This window comes from Rhea americana, unplaced genomic scaffold (genome assembly GCF_003343005.1).
Source record: "Rhea americana isolate MKP2758 unplaced genomic scaffold, rheAme1 scaffold_34, whole genome shotgun sequence".
Classification (NCBI taxonomy): domain Eukaryota; kingdom Metazoa; phylum Chordata; class Aves; order Rheiformes; family Rheidae; genus Rhea; species Rhea americana.
In genome coordinates, this window is record NW_028186468.1 from 1,335,278 (window position 1) to 1,355,004 (window position 19,727).

General features: G+C 38.0%; 2 protein-coding genes across 2 annotated transcripts in view; one reads left to right on the plus strand and one right to left on the minus strand.

The window, feature by feature from the left end:
- The window catches only part of LRP2BP (LRP2 binding protein), a 10,740-nt gene extending 4,829 nt beyond the window's left edge, over positions 1 to 5,911 (plus strand). Inside the window, exons 6-9 of the mRNA XM_085311346.1 lie at positions 311 to 534; positions 2,301 to 2,321; positions 3,676 to 3,841; positions 5,714 to 5,911. Coding sequence (XP_085167472.1) covers positions 311 to 534; positions 2,301 to 2,321; positions 3,676 to 3,841; positions 5,714 to 5,779 — 477 coding nt within the window. The 3' untranslated portion in view covers positions 5,780 to 5,911. The remainder of the gene's footprint in view (positions 1 to 310; positions 535 to 2,300; positions 2,322 to 3,675; positions 3,842 to 5,713) is intronic.
- A 137-nt stretch (positions 5,912 to 6,048) lies between these two features.
- SNX25 (sorting nexin 25) overlaps positions 6,049 to 19,727 on the minus strand; it is a 72,759-nt gene continuing 59,080 nt past the window's right edge. The window contains exons 11-16 of the mRNA XM_085311309.1: positions 16,939 to 17,103; positions 12,802 to 12,919; positions 11,690 to 11,756; positions 9,674 to 9,855; positions 8,722 to 8,822; positions 6,049 to 7,827 (exon numbers count right to left, since the gene is read on the minus strand). Coding sequence (XP_085167435.1) covers positions 7,753 to 7,827; positions 8,722 to 8,822; positions 9,674 to 9,855; positions 11,690 to 11,756; positions 12,802 to 12,919; positions 16,939 to 17,103 — 708 coding nt within the window. The 3' untranslated portion in view covers positions 6,049 to 7,752. The remainder of the gene's footprint in view (positions 7,828 to 8,721; positions 8,823 to 9,673; positions 9,856 to 11,689; positions 11,757 to 12,801; positions 12,920 to 16,938; positions 17,104 to 19,727) is intronic.

Here is a 19,727-nt window from a genome sequence, read left to right on the forward strand (position 1 = left end):
CAGGATAGAGTGGATTCAAGTATTGCTTAGAGTGGATTCAAGTATTGCTGGCCTTGGTATTCAGAAATCAAGTAGTTATGGCTGACTGACAGTTCTGACAGCACAGTTCTTAAACCTTATGGGGTTTCTGCATCTCTTTCCATGTAAGCACTTCTTACAGGCTGGTCAATGTAAAAAGCTTTTGTGGAAACAGTTGGCAAGATAAACAGCTTTCAGTTGAAAAGTGAAAATAGCTTTCTAATGAGAGTGTATTTAGTTAATGCAAAATGGTAATTGAGATGCATACAAAATAACTGTGCCTCTTGTTTAGGCCTTTTTCTGGCACTCAGAAGCATGTTGCAATGGAAATCTGGAATCACAAGGCGCACTGGGTGTTATGTATCTCTATGGACAAGGTGTACATCAAAACACTAAGGCTGGTTTGGAGTGTTTGAAGAAAGCAGCAGAACGTGGAAACATCTATGCTCAAGGCCATCTTGTGGAATATTATTACAATAGAAAATTTTACTCAACAGCTGTTGCAGTAGCCAAAAGGTGAAGTTAATCATTTATATATATATATATATATATGTATAATTCTTTGTATCGTAAGCTATGCAACTTGGATAGAAATAATTAAGTTCATGCTCTTGTCTCTCAAGCTTAAGAGACACTTGAGATAATGAATAATTTCATGTTTAAAAAGTGAGTGTGCAAAGTACAGTCAAAATTAAGATTAATAATTATGAGAATCTCAGTACAGTTGAACTCTCTTTTCTGATCCTGTGAAGCAAAACAGTTTTGAAGTAGAATCCCAGCTAGGCACACAGGCCTTACTCCTGCCTATTTCCTCAGCCCACCATCTCACCCAGGCTATTGCCTTCCCCATCGCATGCTAAACCCCCAAAGGATAGCTCTGACTACCCACTGACTTCCACCCCATCATTCCCCTGCTCTGTTTCACCCTGTTTTGAGCACGTTCCTGTGTCCTTTATAGGAAGCATAGGCCTTTGCTGGTTAGTTTCCTGCAGTAAGGACTGAGGAGCAGCTGCTGCACATGAGGACAAGTTACTGCCCTTTAGCAATGGTAGTAACTACCCTTTGTAGTAAAGGGTTACTGCCCTTTAGCAAGGGTAGTAACTACCTCTTTTTACTACACTTTGCATCAGTTGCTACCTATGGGGCCTACTATCCACATTTTTGAAGCCTGGACCACAGAACAGGCATGTGTATGTGAGTGGTTTCCAGTGACTACCTGCTTGCGCAGCAGTGTTGGTTTAAGCCACAGTTAGGCAAGCTCTGACTGGCCTTCTACACAGGTAGTCACTCTGGGAATCCTGACTACAGGCAGTTGGGAGCTTCCATGCCTACATACTCTGGGATGGCTTGTGTATTGCAGAAGAGTGACCTGTGCAGACTAGCTGCGATAYTAGTTTTTTTWAAAAAAAAAACTATCAAAAGGTTCTGTAGCTAGAACTAGACATGGGAAGAGAAAAAGCGATGTTGGTGCCAGTTCTGTAATTGATAGGCAGTACGTTTCTGTWACAACCCACCAAACCTGGCCAGCATCTGTTAAAAATTCAATTTGTCAATCAGATTATTAATTTGCTGGAAATAAAATACAGTCGGACTACTACAATCAACAAACACAATAGTGTTCATCATTTCTGTGGTATGTTTATGGTGGTGCCACTGCCTAGCAATTACAAAACATGGTACAGTTTAGGATTCTAAAGCTCCCACCCTCTATATGCCAGTGCATAGCAGAGCAGCAGCTCTGGTAAATCAGCAGTAGTTCAGCAGTGAATGTTTTCTGCATTCATTTTTTGAAAATGATTGTTTTCTCCCAGAATGTGCTTGCTGCTTTTCTCCCTCTCGCATGGTAAATAGAATGGCAGCTATTCAGCCTCATGTAGCTAGTATCTCTGGGAATGTGCATGCTCCAGGCAGTGTGGCACAGTAGATTATTCTGACAAGCAGGCAGTGCAATTCAGCACCTGCAATTGTGATTGACTGCAGAAAATAGCAATGAAATCCCATACTGTAGCCACTAAGACAACTTCTGAYGCAAGTTACTGCCACCATGCTTAAACAGTTCCATTTTATTGGGATAGCAGTTGACCTTGAAGTAACAGCTGATAGCAGCTCAACCARTTGTATCTTTTACTAAAATTCCTTTGGCCTTCTATATTTCTAYCTATTAAGCATTTTATGTGTATTTTATAGTATATTATTGGTCAATGTTTGGAGTCCAGATCACCTACTGCAACTGATTTTCTGAATGGCTTTTTTTTTCTTCTTTTTTTTTTCCCTCCATATAGTTCTACATACCCAATGCTATGGTATGTTCTTAAAGTTAACTGTGCTAAACTAGAACTTCTGCCTGATTTGACTGGGTATTATTTGCATCAGTAGCCTGTTACATATCCTTTTGTAAAGCAAAGCAAAATGCTGTATCAAGCAAGCTAGAAGAAGTAATAGGTTGCTGTTACTGTATTTGAATGCTTTTGTCAATGGGTCATTGTGGTTTCTGTTGCATGCTAGTGTTTGTTAATGGGACTGAATTAGGTGGGAGTCAACATATTCAAGTGATTTAGCAGGCACTGACTTGCAGAGGGTTGCTCTAGAACAATCATTCATAAGCATTGATTTATAGGGAAGAAATGGCTATAAACTGAAATGATAAACTTTTTTCCTGTCATGTCTGCAATGACTTGACACAGCAAACAACAAAACCATATAATTACTGTTAGGTACCTAGAAAGGACTGGGGAGGTAGTGGTGGAGGGRAAGAGTTGAGGTTTCTGTTTTAAGTCAACAGTTAGAAAAATTCTATTTCCACTTAGAAATGCTGTACTTAATATTGCAAAAACAGTACTAGTAATTACAGCCTGAGAGTTAAAATAATGTTCACCTGGTCCCTCTAGCTCTTCAAACTTAGTACTAGCCACATATGGAAAAAAGAGCTGATAGTAAGCCAGCAGATGCATGCAGAAAATAACTGAGCTGGAATGTTCTTAACTTTATTCCAATAATTTTTCATTAGAAASCAAGTTTTTAGATTACTGAATTATTGAGTTTCAGCACTGAGTTTTGCATTTGATTCATTTTTTTTTTTAAAAAAAAAAAAACATTGTTGAGTGACAGCCAGGTGAAGAAAACTTAGTAATTCCTTCTGGAGAATTCTGCAGTGTCTTTTCATAAGTGGATYTTATATCCTGAGGCTCTAAAGTATGCCCAAGATCTTCAGATTACTATGATCTGCCTACATCCTATTAAGAATTTGAGTATTATATACGAAACAAAAGCTTTGCCTTTATTCTACATATACAGATATGTGTGTATGTATATACACACACATTTTAATATTTTAATAGAAACAATTAGTGTGAAAAATGCTGTTTTAACTAGTACAATGTAGTGAAAATGACTGCAAAAGATAAATATTTGATACTTAAATATTGTGATATTAAATAATGTTAATTTAAAATCTAGTATTGAAGAATCCTGTTCGGCCTGCTAAATGGTTTATCAGTTTATTTTGGATAACTGTTTTCCTTGGGAAAGTGTAAACTTTTATTCATATAATATTCATATAAATTCCATATCACTTGACAGTATCTCCATTTATATAGTTGACTTAAATTGATGTTTGAAATACTGTTTTCTAACCTAACGCTGTAAATTCTACAACAGGATTCCAGAAAATGTCAACATTGATATGGYAGCAAAGATAACCGATTGTCTTCCTGCGTATGTAGCCAAGGGGGTTGCTATCGCTGCTTTCTACTTTGCTAGATGTCTCCAGCTTGGCCTAGGCATAAAACAAGATGAAGCTGCTGCTAAAAAATATTACTCTAGGGTAAGCTGGAAAAGCCTTATAAACTAATTTATTTAAGACTGCATAATGCCATGGATTTGAGTCTTTAARTTTTTTGTATGATTATATTAAAGGCTTCTACAGTATTTGTGTTAAATCTGTGCAAGAATAGAGTGAAAAAAGAATATCCCAAATGATTAAAAATAATCTTGAAGGATACTGTTTGCCCACTTGCTTAAGCAAACAATACATTTGGCCAAAACAAAAAAGTTCCATGGTAATTATCACAACAAAGAGCTTGGTAACTTTCAGGATAATTTAATTAAGTAACATAGATGATAGTTATCCCTGATTGTTTTGCTGTTTATAATTCTCTCAAATTGAAAAGGAAACTTGAAGCTGTCTTTGGTTCCCCTGCCCACCAGCAACAAATCTCATTACAGGTCAGAATACATGTCTCTTATTGACAACTTCAGCCTTCTTTAGTGATGCTTAAATCGATTATTAATTTTTCTCACTTATGTGAGAGARAAGATGTTGCACTAATAGCTGGGGAGCAACTGCTACTGATATACAGGGAGCAAAAATAGGTCGCTTTTTTAAAACACTGAAGTAAGATTTGTTGCTTGAGGAAAAAGATGAATAACAGCTTCTAGAAGATGACTCTACTAAATACTATTAGCAATGCCTAAAGGTATAGCATAAGCATCTCACCTTGGCTAACAGAAGGGAGTTCAGCAAGGCAGGATTCATGCTTCAGAGATGTTCTATAATCTCTGTTTGCATGCAGAGATTGTTTCTGTACATATATTGTACACAGACAGTTATTTCTGTATATAGATTACTTCAGTGTCCAGCCTGGTGAAATCTAAATAAATTGCGAACTATGCAAATGACAAATTATCCACTAACAACTCCTGTGGCTTCTTACTTGGGGAAAGCACTGATACCAAGAGGCCTTGCAGAGCAGATGATCCTCTGGGTGAATACATACATTTTAAAAGCAGGAAAATTAAAACATTTATGAAGAACAGGAAGAAGAGGTTAGGGAAGGATAGGAATGATTTTATGACCACTGGAGCCAGCAGTAAGAGATGCATCAGGGTTGTGTTGCTGTATGGCTTTCACATGACCACATTCCTTTCCCCATTTTCTTCTCTTTAGCCTAGAATTACCACCATGACCAAAAGATAATTACAACTTTTAGGCATCATTCACTGGCAGGGGATTCAAGACTTACCTAGGAATRTCACTAACCTCTTGCTGTGGAAAGAGATGATAGAGTGGACTATGTCTTTTCAGCTGATACTCACCAACAGAAGAGAAGGGACAGACCAAATATACAAGGAAAAGTCCTGAAGTGGTAACTTCAGAACAAGTGCAAGACAAGAGCTAGAAGGATGTTCAGTTTCTTTTGACTTTGTTCTTAGACAATAACTTCATCACTAATTGCATAATTATGCCCATTTAAAATGAGAATGTTTGCTTTTTTTGGAATAACTGCTCACGTACAGTTTGGCCTTACCCCTCTTAGGCCCACTCAGCTTTGACAGAGGCAAGGAAGGGAAGACAAGTGTCCCAGAGGATCCTGGAATAAGTGGGAGTGAATGAAACTGAGCCCATCCCTAAAGCAGAGTCCTCTTTCTGACTGTGGTGCCAGCACATATCACACCAACAAACAGTGACAGTATTAAAAAACAACAAAAAAGCTTGACTCTAGTAGAGTGTGCTCATTTTAAATAGTACACCTACTGAATTTTTCTTATGTGGCATCAAAAACAAGGATTCAAAGCTGAATATAGCAAGTCTGTAATATTTTCACAAGTTGATTATTCCTGATAACATCAATGAAACTTACAAAATTATGTTGTATTTTAGCTATAAACTAGAACTTACTGTTCTTTATTTTCAAAGGCATGCCTTCTGGATCCTGATGTTGCTTCTGACCTTGAGCTGAAAGCTAATCTTGGGAGAATTTAGTGTTTCCTTTAGTTATGGCTGGTGTGTAAACATGTTTCCTACAATAAGCCATCTTTAAACTTCCAGCAGTTATAGACTGATCATCATCTACTGCTTGCTTTTCAACTTCCTATAAATTATTACTTAAAACAATTTGGTGGTATTTTATTTTTAAAAAGGCAAAAAGCTCACAGTCTCACTTTAAAAACTCTGCCTTTGCTACATTTGAGTTAAAATAGTATTGAAAACTTCAGGTATATTAAGGGCACTTTACTGCAACAGAGTGTCTGTTAATGAAACATTGCTTTATAATATATGAATCAAGCTGAAACCAAAYGCAAATAATGATTTCTTTCTGCATTTTAAATATTTAAATATTGAATTYAGTATTTCTGAAGTGCCTGAACCCTAACATGTCTGGTTTTCATATACAGTCCATTCTCACATCATGGCTTTATGCTAAATGCCATCTTTAAATGTCATGTCATCTTTGCTAATGGTGTACATACTTTTTCACACATRCTTTTCTAATGCATCTGGAGTCTACTAGTGTCCTAATATTTTCTTACCTTTAGGCTGCAGATTCAAAGACTTACASGTCAGATCATGCCAGCTTCTAATACTTGAAAATCCTATTTACAAAACTAACTGTAGAAAAACAACACTCAGTATGGAAACATTAGGGAATATATATYCTCTGCTCTAGGCCTGTTCTCCTCAGTCCTTCATACTGTGCTTCTATTATCTCTGTCTCTTTCAGAAATAGCTGAAAGATTTTTGGTCAAGAGCAAGTCTGAGAAATACTATGCTCATATCTTTTATAATAAGAATCTTCAACTATGAAGTAATTAATTTTACTGATTGCTATGGTAAGCTTACACAAGTCTAATCATTTACTTACTTGTAAAACTTCTTATGTGTAGGAGAATTTGTCTAACTTAAACTTTTCATGTCACAGTATAGGCCTAAGGCTCTATTGCAAGAGAAGGCTAGCTGTTACTAATAACCTGGATTTTAAAACAGCATATGGATTGTGTRACTTTAACTATATCCAATTTCAACTGCAATTTAAAAAGAAAGTAGTGAGTGTCACCTATGGATTTTTGATTACATTTAATTATTTAGATGTGCATTTTGACCATATTTACATGGTTTTACATAACTTTAAGAAACTTTTTCACTTCCTTTATATAAAATAAGGGAAAAATTTGAAGGTTGTTCCAAATTGGAGTATTTGAGTGAAACAGCCCTGAATAAAATCAGGGGTGCAGTTAGAACGGTTTGTCTACTTAATCATTCATAGAAGCAATTCATAAGCACTAATCTGTGAACTAACATTTAACACAGGCATTCAGTTTACAATACACATTTTGGATGCAGACTTCAAAGTAATGTAAGTATCCCTTAAGAAAGTAGGGCTGTCAAACACATTCATTAGTTGTTAGTACACCCTAATTATGAAGTACTGAAATCCAATTTTGTTATTTATTGCTTACAAATGCTTCAACATATGGGAARTCTTTGGTAAAAACAAAATTGATAAAATTTTCACAATAGCTTTACATGTAGTATTGCACAACAAGGCTTTTTCAATACACAGGAATAAAGGAATGCTCAAATCCTCAGTGAGGAGATTAGAACTGTACAACATTCATTAATTTACCACTATGAGCAAAACTTTTCATAAATGCTTAAAATAGTTTCTGGTTTCTTTCAGTTTATATGAACATTTATTTTTCAATCTATATTTGAAACAGAAGAGTAGTCAAATAGAACAATTTAAATAAAAATTGGCAACTATACAGCGTTGTTTTATCTATCCTACTACAGCATCAGATCTTTTCAAGTCTGTTTACTTCACAAAAAAAGTAAGAGGAAAAAAACCCTAAAAAGAATCATAGTCCTCAGCCCTCTATGGAAAAGAGGAAAATAAGTTTCATGTCTATTATTGCACATAGACATTTCTCTAGTGGTCCACATGTGTAGATTGAAACCTAAGTGGCATTAAGCTGCTCTAAATGAGCTCTTAGCTCAGGACACAGTTCAGTTAGCAGCAATTCCAGCAAGACCTGAAAAACAGAAAAGACTAAGATGAGTAAGGATGCCAAAGGAGATTTCCCCACCCCCCCCTTTYTGACATGCTCAGAACATCACAGGTAACAGAAGCACATATGGTCGTTTTGTTCATTCTTCTTTGTGACTACTTTGCTTTCATCCTAAAGTTAACAAGCATCTTACAGATAACATAAGCAACATCCTAGAGGGCTGAAAGAGAGCGAATGCCACATGCAGCTGATTTCAGATGGGGACTTCCCACTCTCTATTAATTGCTGCTGTTGTGCCAAAGCTGCTATAGCTACAARCACGAGCCCTGGGGTGGGTGAGTACACCAGGCCCTTAGCTGCAGGCCCCCTGGGGCAGGCTGCATCTGTTCCTGCACTAAGGCTGCRTTAGCTGCCTGGCTGCTGCAGGAGATAAGCCAGAAGAGACTGACTGAAATTGAGTAGTAGTACACTAAGATCCAGCTGGATAACCAGCCTGCTTCCAGTCAACAGCAGAGGAGTGGGACTTTCAAGGAACTGTCATTTTCTAACTGASTCAGTCCTGGAGCCCTTCTTCCCTAGGGTTCTCCAAGGTATGTAAGCACGTATCTCTAATTTTCTCAACAATACGAACATGCCAGTATCCACCTTGTGAGGTCAGCAAAGTTGCATACAATAGAGGTTCTCTTTTAGACAAAAGTATATTTTAAACAGCTTCTCTTAATTCYAAGTTAGTCAAATGATGAACTGAGTTCACACTTTTATGATTTATTTTTTTTATTATTAAAAGTTATTTGCAAATCTAGAACAATAGTCTGATGTAGATCTCTGCAGAAATGCACCCAGGCTTTACTCCTGAGCAAGCAGAGCTCAGCAATTTTGGGGACTATAATATTAAAGGGTACCTTTCTGGTTACTTACATAGAGTAGATGCTTGTTAGCCTTTCTTTCTTGCAGTGCATTGAATACTTTGACTACACCATGACGAGCATTTTGTTGTCCAACAAGACTCTGCAGTGTATCTGCAACAAAGGTTACTTTAGCTTAAATTGTTTCACTCTTACTGGGCAAAATATCCCCAACATATATATAACAAATACATACTAAGGAGAAACAAGAACAGTGTATTTATGGTGGATGGTTAAAAGATACATAGTCCCCATGCACCAAGGTATTTAAAACACAATGGTGATTTAGGACACCGGTTTAGAGATACCTTTATTCTCCAGTATTCTGAATCCAATAACAGCATATGCATCTCCAGAACAACAGGTTACATGCTTTCGTATAGTCTCATGTATTATTAAGTCAGACACTTAAATACAGTTTCAGCCAAAAAGATAAAACTTCTAAGACAATTAGGACAGATTCAGCRTTTTAATTTCCTCTCAATCCTCACAGAAAACAGTTGTCACAATTAAGCAGGTAAGAGACTAAGTGAATACAACTTATTACATTACAGTGGAAAAGAAACAGTGATGCATGCTTCGTCATTAATGTCGGGTGTATTAGCTTCACTATATAAAAGCTGTGTCCTAAAACATTTCTTCTAATTTCAAAACAACTGTGGAATGCTATTCTAGTTAAGCAGGTGAGTAGCAGAATTCTTGGTCTTAATTTATGCTCCTTGGTGAGTATTACAGAAGTACACTGACAGCTGATTTTATATGCACTAATTATACATGAATCCATGACCTTTACCAGCTGGAGACAGGAAAGGCAAAGGTAAGACCAATGTTATGCTTATTTATGCAAATAAGCAGAATTTAAAACTCCAGAGGAAAAAGCAAAAATGCAGCGGAACTGTATTTGGCCAGCGAGCTCCCTTATTGGTCAAGTCTGTGATTAAGCAGAAAAATGAAAATGTTCTCACCTGGAATGTTTTCAAGTAGTTTTTGCTGTGCTCTCTGTTTTGTTTCCTGACTTTGCTCTTCAGTTTTGGCTGTTGATGGTGGTGCTAACTTTCCATTTGGCCAAAAAGCATCTCGAAACACACCAATGTAGTAAACGAGCATTGGTTCACTGAACATCCAGTGTACGGTGTCACGGATTTGCCTGTAAGTGTAAAAGGGAGCACTTCAGAGTTTGTCTTTCAGATTTTATACAGATTTATTCTTTTTACTCCTGGAAGCAGTGAGAATGCTTGTCTTCATGTAATTACCCCAATTTATCTGAGCTGATCTCACCAGCATCACATTGGATCTTATTCAGCTCTAGGTGCTCAGAAATCTAGGTTGCTCCACATACCTGACTGAGATGCAGAGAAGGCTACAATTCAATGTAATCTGTAAATTACATTTATTTCAAGAAGTGGCAAGGCAAAGGCTCTCCTGGGAAAAGAAAGATTTGGGGTATGGGGGGAAAATTAATCAACTAACCTGCATAAACTCCAAACTGSCTGTGTGCACAGATGTTCCCAATAGGATAAGCACAGATGATGTCTTGATAAAAGCATAGTAAGATCCCTCACAGCCACCAACAGCACAGTAACAGGTGGGTTACAAACRGAGGCCACAGCCTCCTGCTATAGCTACCTGCCCTCACTGTGGCCCTCAGCATGAAGAGTCTCAGGTACACAGAGAGTTTCAGGAACAGCAGTACGGTTTAACTATGCCACAGTACAGCCAAAATSCTTAAAATTACTAAATGTAAGAATTCAACAAACGTGTAAAAGCTATACAACAACTGTGCATGCAGGCACAGTGTCTCCCGCTCTCAGGTAGTCTTTCATGCCACTTGTCTGCGGTGTGTGAACAAATGAACCTATCAAATTTAAAAAACTCAGCAAATGGATACTGTCAGAGACCATCAGTCCATGAYGAATCAACTGTGTGATTTTCCAGCCCTTCTTGTCCAATTTACCACTTCACAACATCTGTGAGAGGTTGTTAAAAGCAATACTGGCGCGTGCAAATTTAGCCACTGAATGGACGAAGGAACAGTCTGTTCTGCTGTTAGATTTCTGGGCTGTGACGCCTACCTGAGTAATACTCCCACTGCTACATCAAAGCAAAAATAACACATTTCATCAGATCCTCAGTGCACCTTTGCCTATGTGACCATTGCACAGAAATCACAGATTCACAGACTTTCATATGAAAGATATCATCACCATGATGCATGAGAGTATCAGTATTAGTAGAAGAATGATGGGAAATGATTTGTTTGCAACAGTTATCTGCACCACTGAACCAAGGGTTTCACCACAGGCCTTTGCATCTGGCAGAAGGCTTATATCCAACATCTTTTCTGACCAATAAAATACAGRAGATTTTTCACACGAAAGGTATTTACAAGCATGAACACTTGTCTCTCAGCCTCATCCACACATCSTTTGGCAGACATGCCTTCAAATGATACAAAAATAAATACTTTTATGAAAACCCATTACTGTTACACATGCACTAGTTTCAGGTTGTAGTGATTTTACAGAATGAGAACCATTAAATTATTTCAATCACTTTAGAGAAATCTATTTGATTTGAAAGAAATAATCTAAAACAGAAATCTAGTTTTTAGAAAAATAGGATACAGATTATCAAATATGCAAGGCTGCTTCACTTAAAAAAAAAAGCAGGAGGATTTGTTTGGGTTTTTTGTTTTAATTCTCTTCGACTCCCATGAAATACATTTGTTCTTTCATTACAAAAATCTGCAGCAGAAAAAAATGTTTTGGGGACTGTGGTACAGATTAACTAAGGAGAAAAATAACTCATGTGTGTCATATCTCCTCTAATCAACGTAACATATTTATAAATTGAGTGGYGAAAAACAAATGCAGAGTATCATACACAACAGAATGTCCAGGTTATTTATAATAATACTGCTCTCAGTCTTCTATTCATAGAACAATGATTCAGGTTTACAATTAAAGTAAACAGCTACTTACTTGTTGATAGTTCTCCCAAAAGTGACTTGTACTAGTGCAATCAATGTTTTTCTGACCCACTTAAACACTAGAACAACAAAAAAGGACAGAAAATGAAGATCAGGAATTTAATAACTTTAGGGAYCCTATGATCACAGCCAAAAGAAAAATCCATATGATTTATCAGCAGCTTATACTAGAACCTTTTATGTTTAAAAATATTTCAAGTTTATTAAACCACACAATTACCTGTTTCTTAAGAAAAAAAACCCAAAACCCTCAAAATTCAAACCCTTTTTGTATTGACTAGTATAATGTCATATACAGAGCAGCAGCATTAAAATTCTAAAAATATTTTAAGTCAAATAAACRAAACAGCTTTTAATTACAAATAAAGGAAACAAATCTGAACAGTTCTTAGTAATTACTGGTTTCTCTCTCTTTCATGATGTTCACCATTAGAGGAAAATCCTATATTTGGGAGATACATCTKCCACTTTTTGAAGGTGCTGCATTTTAGAACAGTTGCTCTATAAAAATTTTATACAACGTTAAATATGGTTGCACTTTCAAATAGATACAAAAATAGTTGTCTTCACAACCATGATTCACATAGGTAAAGGAAAAAAAAATCTAGTACCAAAAAATGCCAGTTCTAATATCTTTTCCCTAACATAAATTACGTAACTAAAACACCTAATGTAACAGGTTTACAACAGACATTAAAATCATGTTGACTTGTCAGTGACATGTTCTGTGATAAAGCAGTCTATTTTTTCTTTCATCGTAACTTACTCATTCTAATATGAAACCTATTTTCAGAAAACATGCCCTAGTACTCTCTTTTTTAAAAAAAATCTTATTTTTTGATGAAAGAAATCAAAACATTTTGAATGCAAACCCTCTCCCCTACCAGTTKCATTTTTACTGCAATGTTTTATTGGAATTTAACTTTAGAATAAAAATCTGGAARCTACAAGCTACTGCGAAACACCTCTTTTTCAAATGAATTGGCTATTTGGAGTGTGAGAATATTTCCACTCATTGAAATAGCAGAAAACTCCAAATTACAAAACATCTGAGGTTTCTTGGCTAACAGATTCCACTAACAAGTAAGCAAATTTAYAGCTTACTTCCTCGCAGCTCAAAAATTTCTCCAATCAGCATGAAGCACGGCTCTGCAAGAGATTCCCTTTTCCCATCCACCTCATCTCCATAGTCCGACAGGTCACTGTCCTCTTCTGTTTCTTCCTGGGAAGAGAGGAACACAACTGGAACAGTTGCTTAAATACTGCAGGCAGCAGGATTATTCAGAATAGGATCACTGGAGAAGAATGGATTGAGCCACACCGGTTTTGGTGCTACTACTTATTTCAGGGCAAAGAGCAGACGGTGACCCGCTTCTCAGTGTCGTCAAGCTGTGCCTCAGCACCAGGCCTGCACCGGCCGCCCTCGTTCGCGGGGCCAGCACATGCCTTTTGTTTTCCCCCGCTGCGCTTAGCAGAACCCCAGCGAGKCAGACCTGGCCCACACTGATGGTGGTGTAATTTCCCAGTCTTTGTTCAGGAATGATCAACATGGCACACAGGCAAGTTTTCTCCTTCTGCAGTTCAAATCTTCCAAAAATTCCGCTATCTTTTTCTTTGTCCTCTTTGTTTTTCTGTCACTCCATTAGCTAACATTGCTTATTTTTCCCCTCTCATCTTCTAGCCCAGAAAACTTACTTCATAGCTCATCTTTCTTGCATTGTTTTTCTCTCCTCCTTTGCTTATTCTTATGGTCACAGTCTTTCACTCATTCATTGCCCGCCATTTGAACCCTGCTATATGGAGTGTATCCTGCAATATCTCAAGGTGTACATTAGTTCCTGTCTTTCTCCCTCCTCATGTCCTTCAGATCTCATCTAAAGCCCATCACTAACTCTGGCTACATTTCTGGTCCCCAGATCTTACTGCATAACATTGTATGGATAATTAACTCCATAGTGTTGCATATTCCGTCATTTATATCCTGCAACTTAACTTTCCTGTTTTGTATTTGGCATTTTCTCCAGCACTGCTAGAGATGCTATTTCCCTCTTCATAATTAGAAAAGGGAAAGAAGACCCAACAGCAACGAAGTGCACTGTAAACTTCCAAATACACTCAACTGTTCACTGACTTCTGTAGCTTGATGAGTATGCAGCTTTTAAAACTTTCTGATCATGTTAGGCTAAGCTGTGACCAGAGGCAGGAGACAAGCAGCCATATCACACTGACAGAAACATATGGAAACCACAAATCACTGCCAATCTTACCACACAAACACACAAATCTACTGACAACAAACAACTTACTCCAAGGACAGAGTCTAGATCAAAGTCCAGTTCTGTTCACTAGCTCCCCCTGGTCAACAGCCATTTTTGCCCTTCATTGTTTTCATTGCTCATGAAATTAATTAATTTGTCCTAACAGCCACCATTCCATATTTTTCATATTTTTTCCATAAAATTCCACCAACAGAACAGAAAATAAGCTTTCTGAATTTGTAGGTAACATCAGCTTGAGAGAAGCAAGGAGACAGCCAGATCATAAGATTACATTTTTCTATAGTCTAACCAAGTAGAAGAAATGATATAAAAAAAAATATACACAGTATAGACTGATAAGGATAGATGCAAAGCACCAATAATTCACTGYGTGAATGTAGGAAATGAAACAATCAATGATGATAATTCTACAGAAAGGGATCTGAGGGCTAAGCTGCTGTGGAAAAAGCAAATGTAATACCACAATGTTTAAGGAGGAACACTGTCCGTAAGGTGTATGTATAATAATTGTCATACACGTGATAGCAAATCACGTGGGAGCATCACGTAATCAAGTTTTAGTCATCGCATTTCCAAGAAAAATATGGTTCAACTGGAAAAGTCTAAAGCAAAACTGTAAGAATTACATAAAACACAACCTAACTTAAAAGAGGAGAAACTGGGGCTGCTTAATGTAAGGAAGAAAAGAATGAAAGACCAAAGGAAAGTAATACCCAATGATRAAACTGAGATGATCCCACACCAAACATCAAAGACTGCTATAAAAAGAGAGAATAGGCCATACTGTGTCCACTGCAGACAGGGGAAGAGCTAGTGGGCAAAAGAAGGGAGCTTTAGGTCAGACAGTAAGAAAAGGTCCCTAACAGACAATCACCGAGAACTGGGACATGCTGCCTTGGCAGGCTGGAGAACAGCAGTCACTGGAGGTTTAAAAACACGTTAGACGAGCRCATGCCAAGAATTTTGCTGGTATAGTTGAGTCTACTTGAAGCAAGGAGAACTTGATGACCTCTCAAGTCCCTGCTCTATTTTTCTGCAGTTCAATGAATTCCCTCTCACTTGGCCCTGAAAATAAGAAGTAAGAAATAATTTCTTACTCAGTTTAAATTTAGTATTGTTTTCTGACTTCTCTATGTGTTTCCACATTTTTRGGGATTTTTTTGCTCTACTCCTTCATTTCTTTCAGTATCAGTTGCTTTATTTCTGCTTCTTCATTTCTTCAATCTCTCTCATTACTTTCTCCTTTCCTTCTTCCATTTTTCCCCAACTATTTTGTCCTACGTACTCACATAATAAAATAAACATGTGCAGTCTGGCTTTTTTCTTGAATATGTTTTTCAATTAAATAGCAAAATAAAAATAGTTTCATACTTCCATGCTTTACATTAATTATTGCCATCTAACAGTCATTTTAGTCAAAACACTCTTTTGTCTTCAGTAGAAGAACTGAATAAATACTTCTACCAACTCTGAAATAAAACACATGCATGTAGTATTTAGCTACAAATATAGTGCAATTAATATATATGTATATATATATATGCACATACATATATATACACACACAAATATATATGATTTGCTTATTCCTGAGAGAGGCCAGACTTTTTGCCTATTAGCAAACTAGAACTATATAAATTTCTCAGACTCCATTTATCCTGCAAAAGGGCTACCTACTCCATCCAGGCAGCTATGRCATTTAATAAATTAATTATTTCACCACTGATCTTCAAGTTACATAATGTAYAAACAAAAGAAAGAACAGAGAGCTCCTTGCAACTTGCCCATCTGCAACACGAACCATACAAAACAGGATGCCATGGAATTTTAGTTGATTTTCAGCCAATGAGCTATTTTAGTCACTGATTTATTCTTTGCTGCCTTTTAAAAGAGAGTATTTTTATGGCTTGATATTGAATGCCCTAACCACTTTGGGTACATGGTCTCCCACTTTTATTTCCAAATTCCCTCTGCGAGCCTGTACTCTTTGCAAACATTCTTTGTCAAAATGAGCTTTGCCGCAGAAATTGGCCAGAAGTTAGGAAAGACACAGCTGTTCCCTGCCATGGAAAGTTTCCTAAGAAATAATTATTTTTACCTGTCAAAACTCCTCTAAAATACGTATATCTAGAGCACAGAATTGGGAAAAATTGCWATAAAACTAAGCAGTCCCACATGGACTGCACTTCATTGTTGTCAGCATGGATTTATGAWGGGGAAATCATGTCTGACCAACCTGGCAGCCTTCTGTTATGAGATGGCTGGCTTGGTGGATGAGGGGAGAGCAGTGGATGTTTATTACCTTGACTTTAGCAAGGCTTTTGACACTGTCTCCCATAACAYCCTCACAGACAAGCTGATGAAGCACAGGCTGGATAAGCGGTCAGCGAGGAAGACTGAAAACTGCCTGAACTGCCAGGCTCACAGAGTTGTGATCAGTAGCACAAAGCCCAGCTGGAGGATGTTCACTAGTGATGTACCCAAGGGACTGATACAGAGTCCAATGCTGTTTAGCATCTTCGTTAACAACCCGGTGACAGGAACAAATGCACCCTGTGGAAGCTCACAGATGTGAGCCACACATCTGGCCACAGAGTGGCTGACAGACCAGATGGTTGCACTGCTACTCAGAGGGACCTCAACAGGCCAGAAAAATGGGCAGACAGGAACCTCATGAAGTTCAACACAAGGACGTGCTGAGTCCTGCACCTGGGGAGGAATAACCCCAGGTATCAGTACATGCTGGGAGCTGACCAGCCGGAAAGCAGCTCTGCAGAGAAGGACATCTTCTAAATTAATGGACAGCTCTTATCTCTGGCTTTTAGTTCACTTCCAGTAAATTAAAGACCTTCAAAAATGCCTTCCAATATTACTCACCATTCAAATGTATTATATTAATGGCTCTCCCTGCTTGGTTTGGATAAGTAATTGAATCTGGGAAGACTACTTTTCTACCACTTACCTCTTGATGAGAAAACAAATCACCAGGAAGTCGTTCCAGAAACGATGAGAGTGAAAAAGATGACTTCTTTCCTTGCACATCGATAACTTTGAGGTGCTCTGGGGAAGGGCTCAAGAAGGCATAAAGTGCTTCACTCTGACAGAGTCTCTCATCAGAGAGCAATTTCTACGAAAGAAAGATAATGACAGAAACAACTCCTCAATTAATTATTAGTTGTTAAATGTATCAGGCCATCCAAGAAAACTGATTAAGACATGGCTCAGAGGTGGAATGAAAAATAGAAAATCCATGTCTGACAAACACCCTACAGCGTGATAATTATACATCTCTCTATGTATTTTAGCAAACTACTAGGGTTTTAATGTTATAATTTTCATTTTAAATTCTTAAAAGTTCTACTTTTAAGAAATTTGTTGTGAAGTATTTTTACAGCTAAAAGTAGTTACAGAACTTGTTATTTACTGCTCCTTTATTAGTCAAAGATCAAATTAACTTAACAGCAGAGGAATCGTTACTAGCAGCTAGACTCCTATCGACTTCAGACATTGTTGGTAACTTCAGCAATTACAGTGTCAACCTTTATATCTGAGCTAGTTCTTCTAGGCTCTCTTTTTGTCAGTGGAGAGAAACACCCTCCTGAGGTTTGATTTCATGTTTAGACATCTGTTTAGACACCCCAGAAGTGCCCATCTGTCTGCATACAGAGATAAGGTATCTACAAAGAAGGCTGGAGGGATCCCACCCCCCAGGTCCATGCCATGAACTTGGCGTATGCATACCATGAACTCAGCTCCTCAGCTGTCCCACAAGTTCTTGTAAGTTCATGCATCCCTGCCAAGAACAAATATGTACAAATGGACCGCCTCAAGCTCTCGTGCTAGACTTCAGTGGGGTTACTGCCAAGTTGCTTCAGCGGACGGGACAGGACAAGCTGTTCTTTAAGAACACTTCTGGTAACAGTCCATGACCCAGAAGGAAAAACAGATCCCTCGCCCATGGCCTTCTGCATGTGGAAGATATGCAGAAAGCTCACTGCTCAAGTGAGGAGAAGCCGTTCTTCCACAGTCCTTTTTGCTTTCTTTTTTAGCATTCTTACTCAGAACCTGGATAACCACAGGGATACAACCAGCAGAGAGCAAGGGGTATATGGCACTGTCAGAAACAGAAAGGAAGACACAAAAGACAAAGGCAAAAAACTTGCCACCTACTTTTTACATATTTGGTGAAGCATGGTGAGAGCACCAAAGAAAAAGTCACTAGACTCACAATTACCTAGATATAACACATTTCTTTTTAGACATTTGACACGACAACCAGGTGGCAACCTGTCAAAGTCTGAAATCCTATTATCAGCTTGAAGATGAGTTCATACTAAAAATGAAGATGCTCCATTCCAGTTCAGCCACACTCTAGTTCTGAAAGATTCTAGATGAGCAAGTGTTYTACTCTGAGAGAAATATTCCTAACATTTTTACAGCCATGTTTGGCTATACTATAGCCACTAGCAAAAAAATAGAAGCACCCTAAGGTCTAACACAATGCTTTTCATACTGATGAAAATCTTCAACTATTTTTTTCTTATTTGTAACTTTTCTACTCTCCAGCAGCCTACTATCCACTAAATGCCTGAATCCACCAATGCACATGTAATTTAAGTTAATCATTTAAAAAAGCAGCCATATTGAATACAATAAAAAAAGCAAATGCCTACAATAAAAAAGAAAATACTCTAAAATTACACTTACTCCTAAGTGTATCTTTTAACACATTTTTTATTTTAAATAAATCAAATAATAAAGCTGTCCCTGAGGCTCTAGGTGCCCTAAAAACAGTAATCACACAATACATTCAATTAAATCTACACAAGTCTCAGTAGCACTAGCCTAGTTTGCAGTCACCCAGCCAGGCAGAAAGCAAACCGTTTTTCCCTTCAGCCTGCAGGAGGCACAGATTCAGCTCTCTGCAAAGAGCCACTCAAGCTCCCTGGTCACACAGCAAGTCTAGACTGCCTGGGGCCAAGAGGGGAACAAGCTCAGGGGCCATCGACCCCCTCCCCACCAAAGACCTTCCAAGAGTCTCTACAGATTGTAGCTAAAATGTGAGAGGGACAAGCAATGTCTCAGATGAACCATCTAAAGCAAGACAAGGCTTTCAATCCTCACTGACAGACCATCTCCTAGCAGAGACCCTGGAATACGCATATCCTGTGGTCTTACCTAGCAGAGAGTTCAATTTCATGAACAAGCTGCTACCATCTGCTCCAGCCTCAACAAGAGCTACATCCCTAAGAAAGAGGCCTCACCTCCAAACACAAAACCGCAAGGTCACACTTAGTATACAATCATCCCACATTACTGGCGTTCTGCACTCACTTCTGAGTAGCATATCCTCATAATTGGTAGTGACTATATTCTTTCAGGCAAGTGGTCCATCTCCAGTAGCTGCTTCCCAACTCACTACCATCACCTCAGTCTTGTCCTTACTCAACTTTAGCCAGCACACTCTTGCTTTTTTTCTAAACGAAACATAAGCTGAGGCATTAGCATTCCTCAAATGAGGCAAAGCACTGTTGGGTATCCTCAGCCTACTGGAAATTACCACCTCACTTCTCTTTGCTTTGCCTCATGAGCTTGACCTACAGCGGCACAAAGACATGCTGAACAGCTCCCTATGGTAAATGACACATTAGGGCTACATAGCAAAAGGGAACAGGAGGAGGAATGGCCCAAAACTACCCACTAGGACCCCCCAGAGGAGAAAAAAAGGGCAAAGAGGCTGTTCAGAAACAG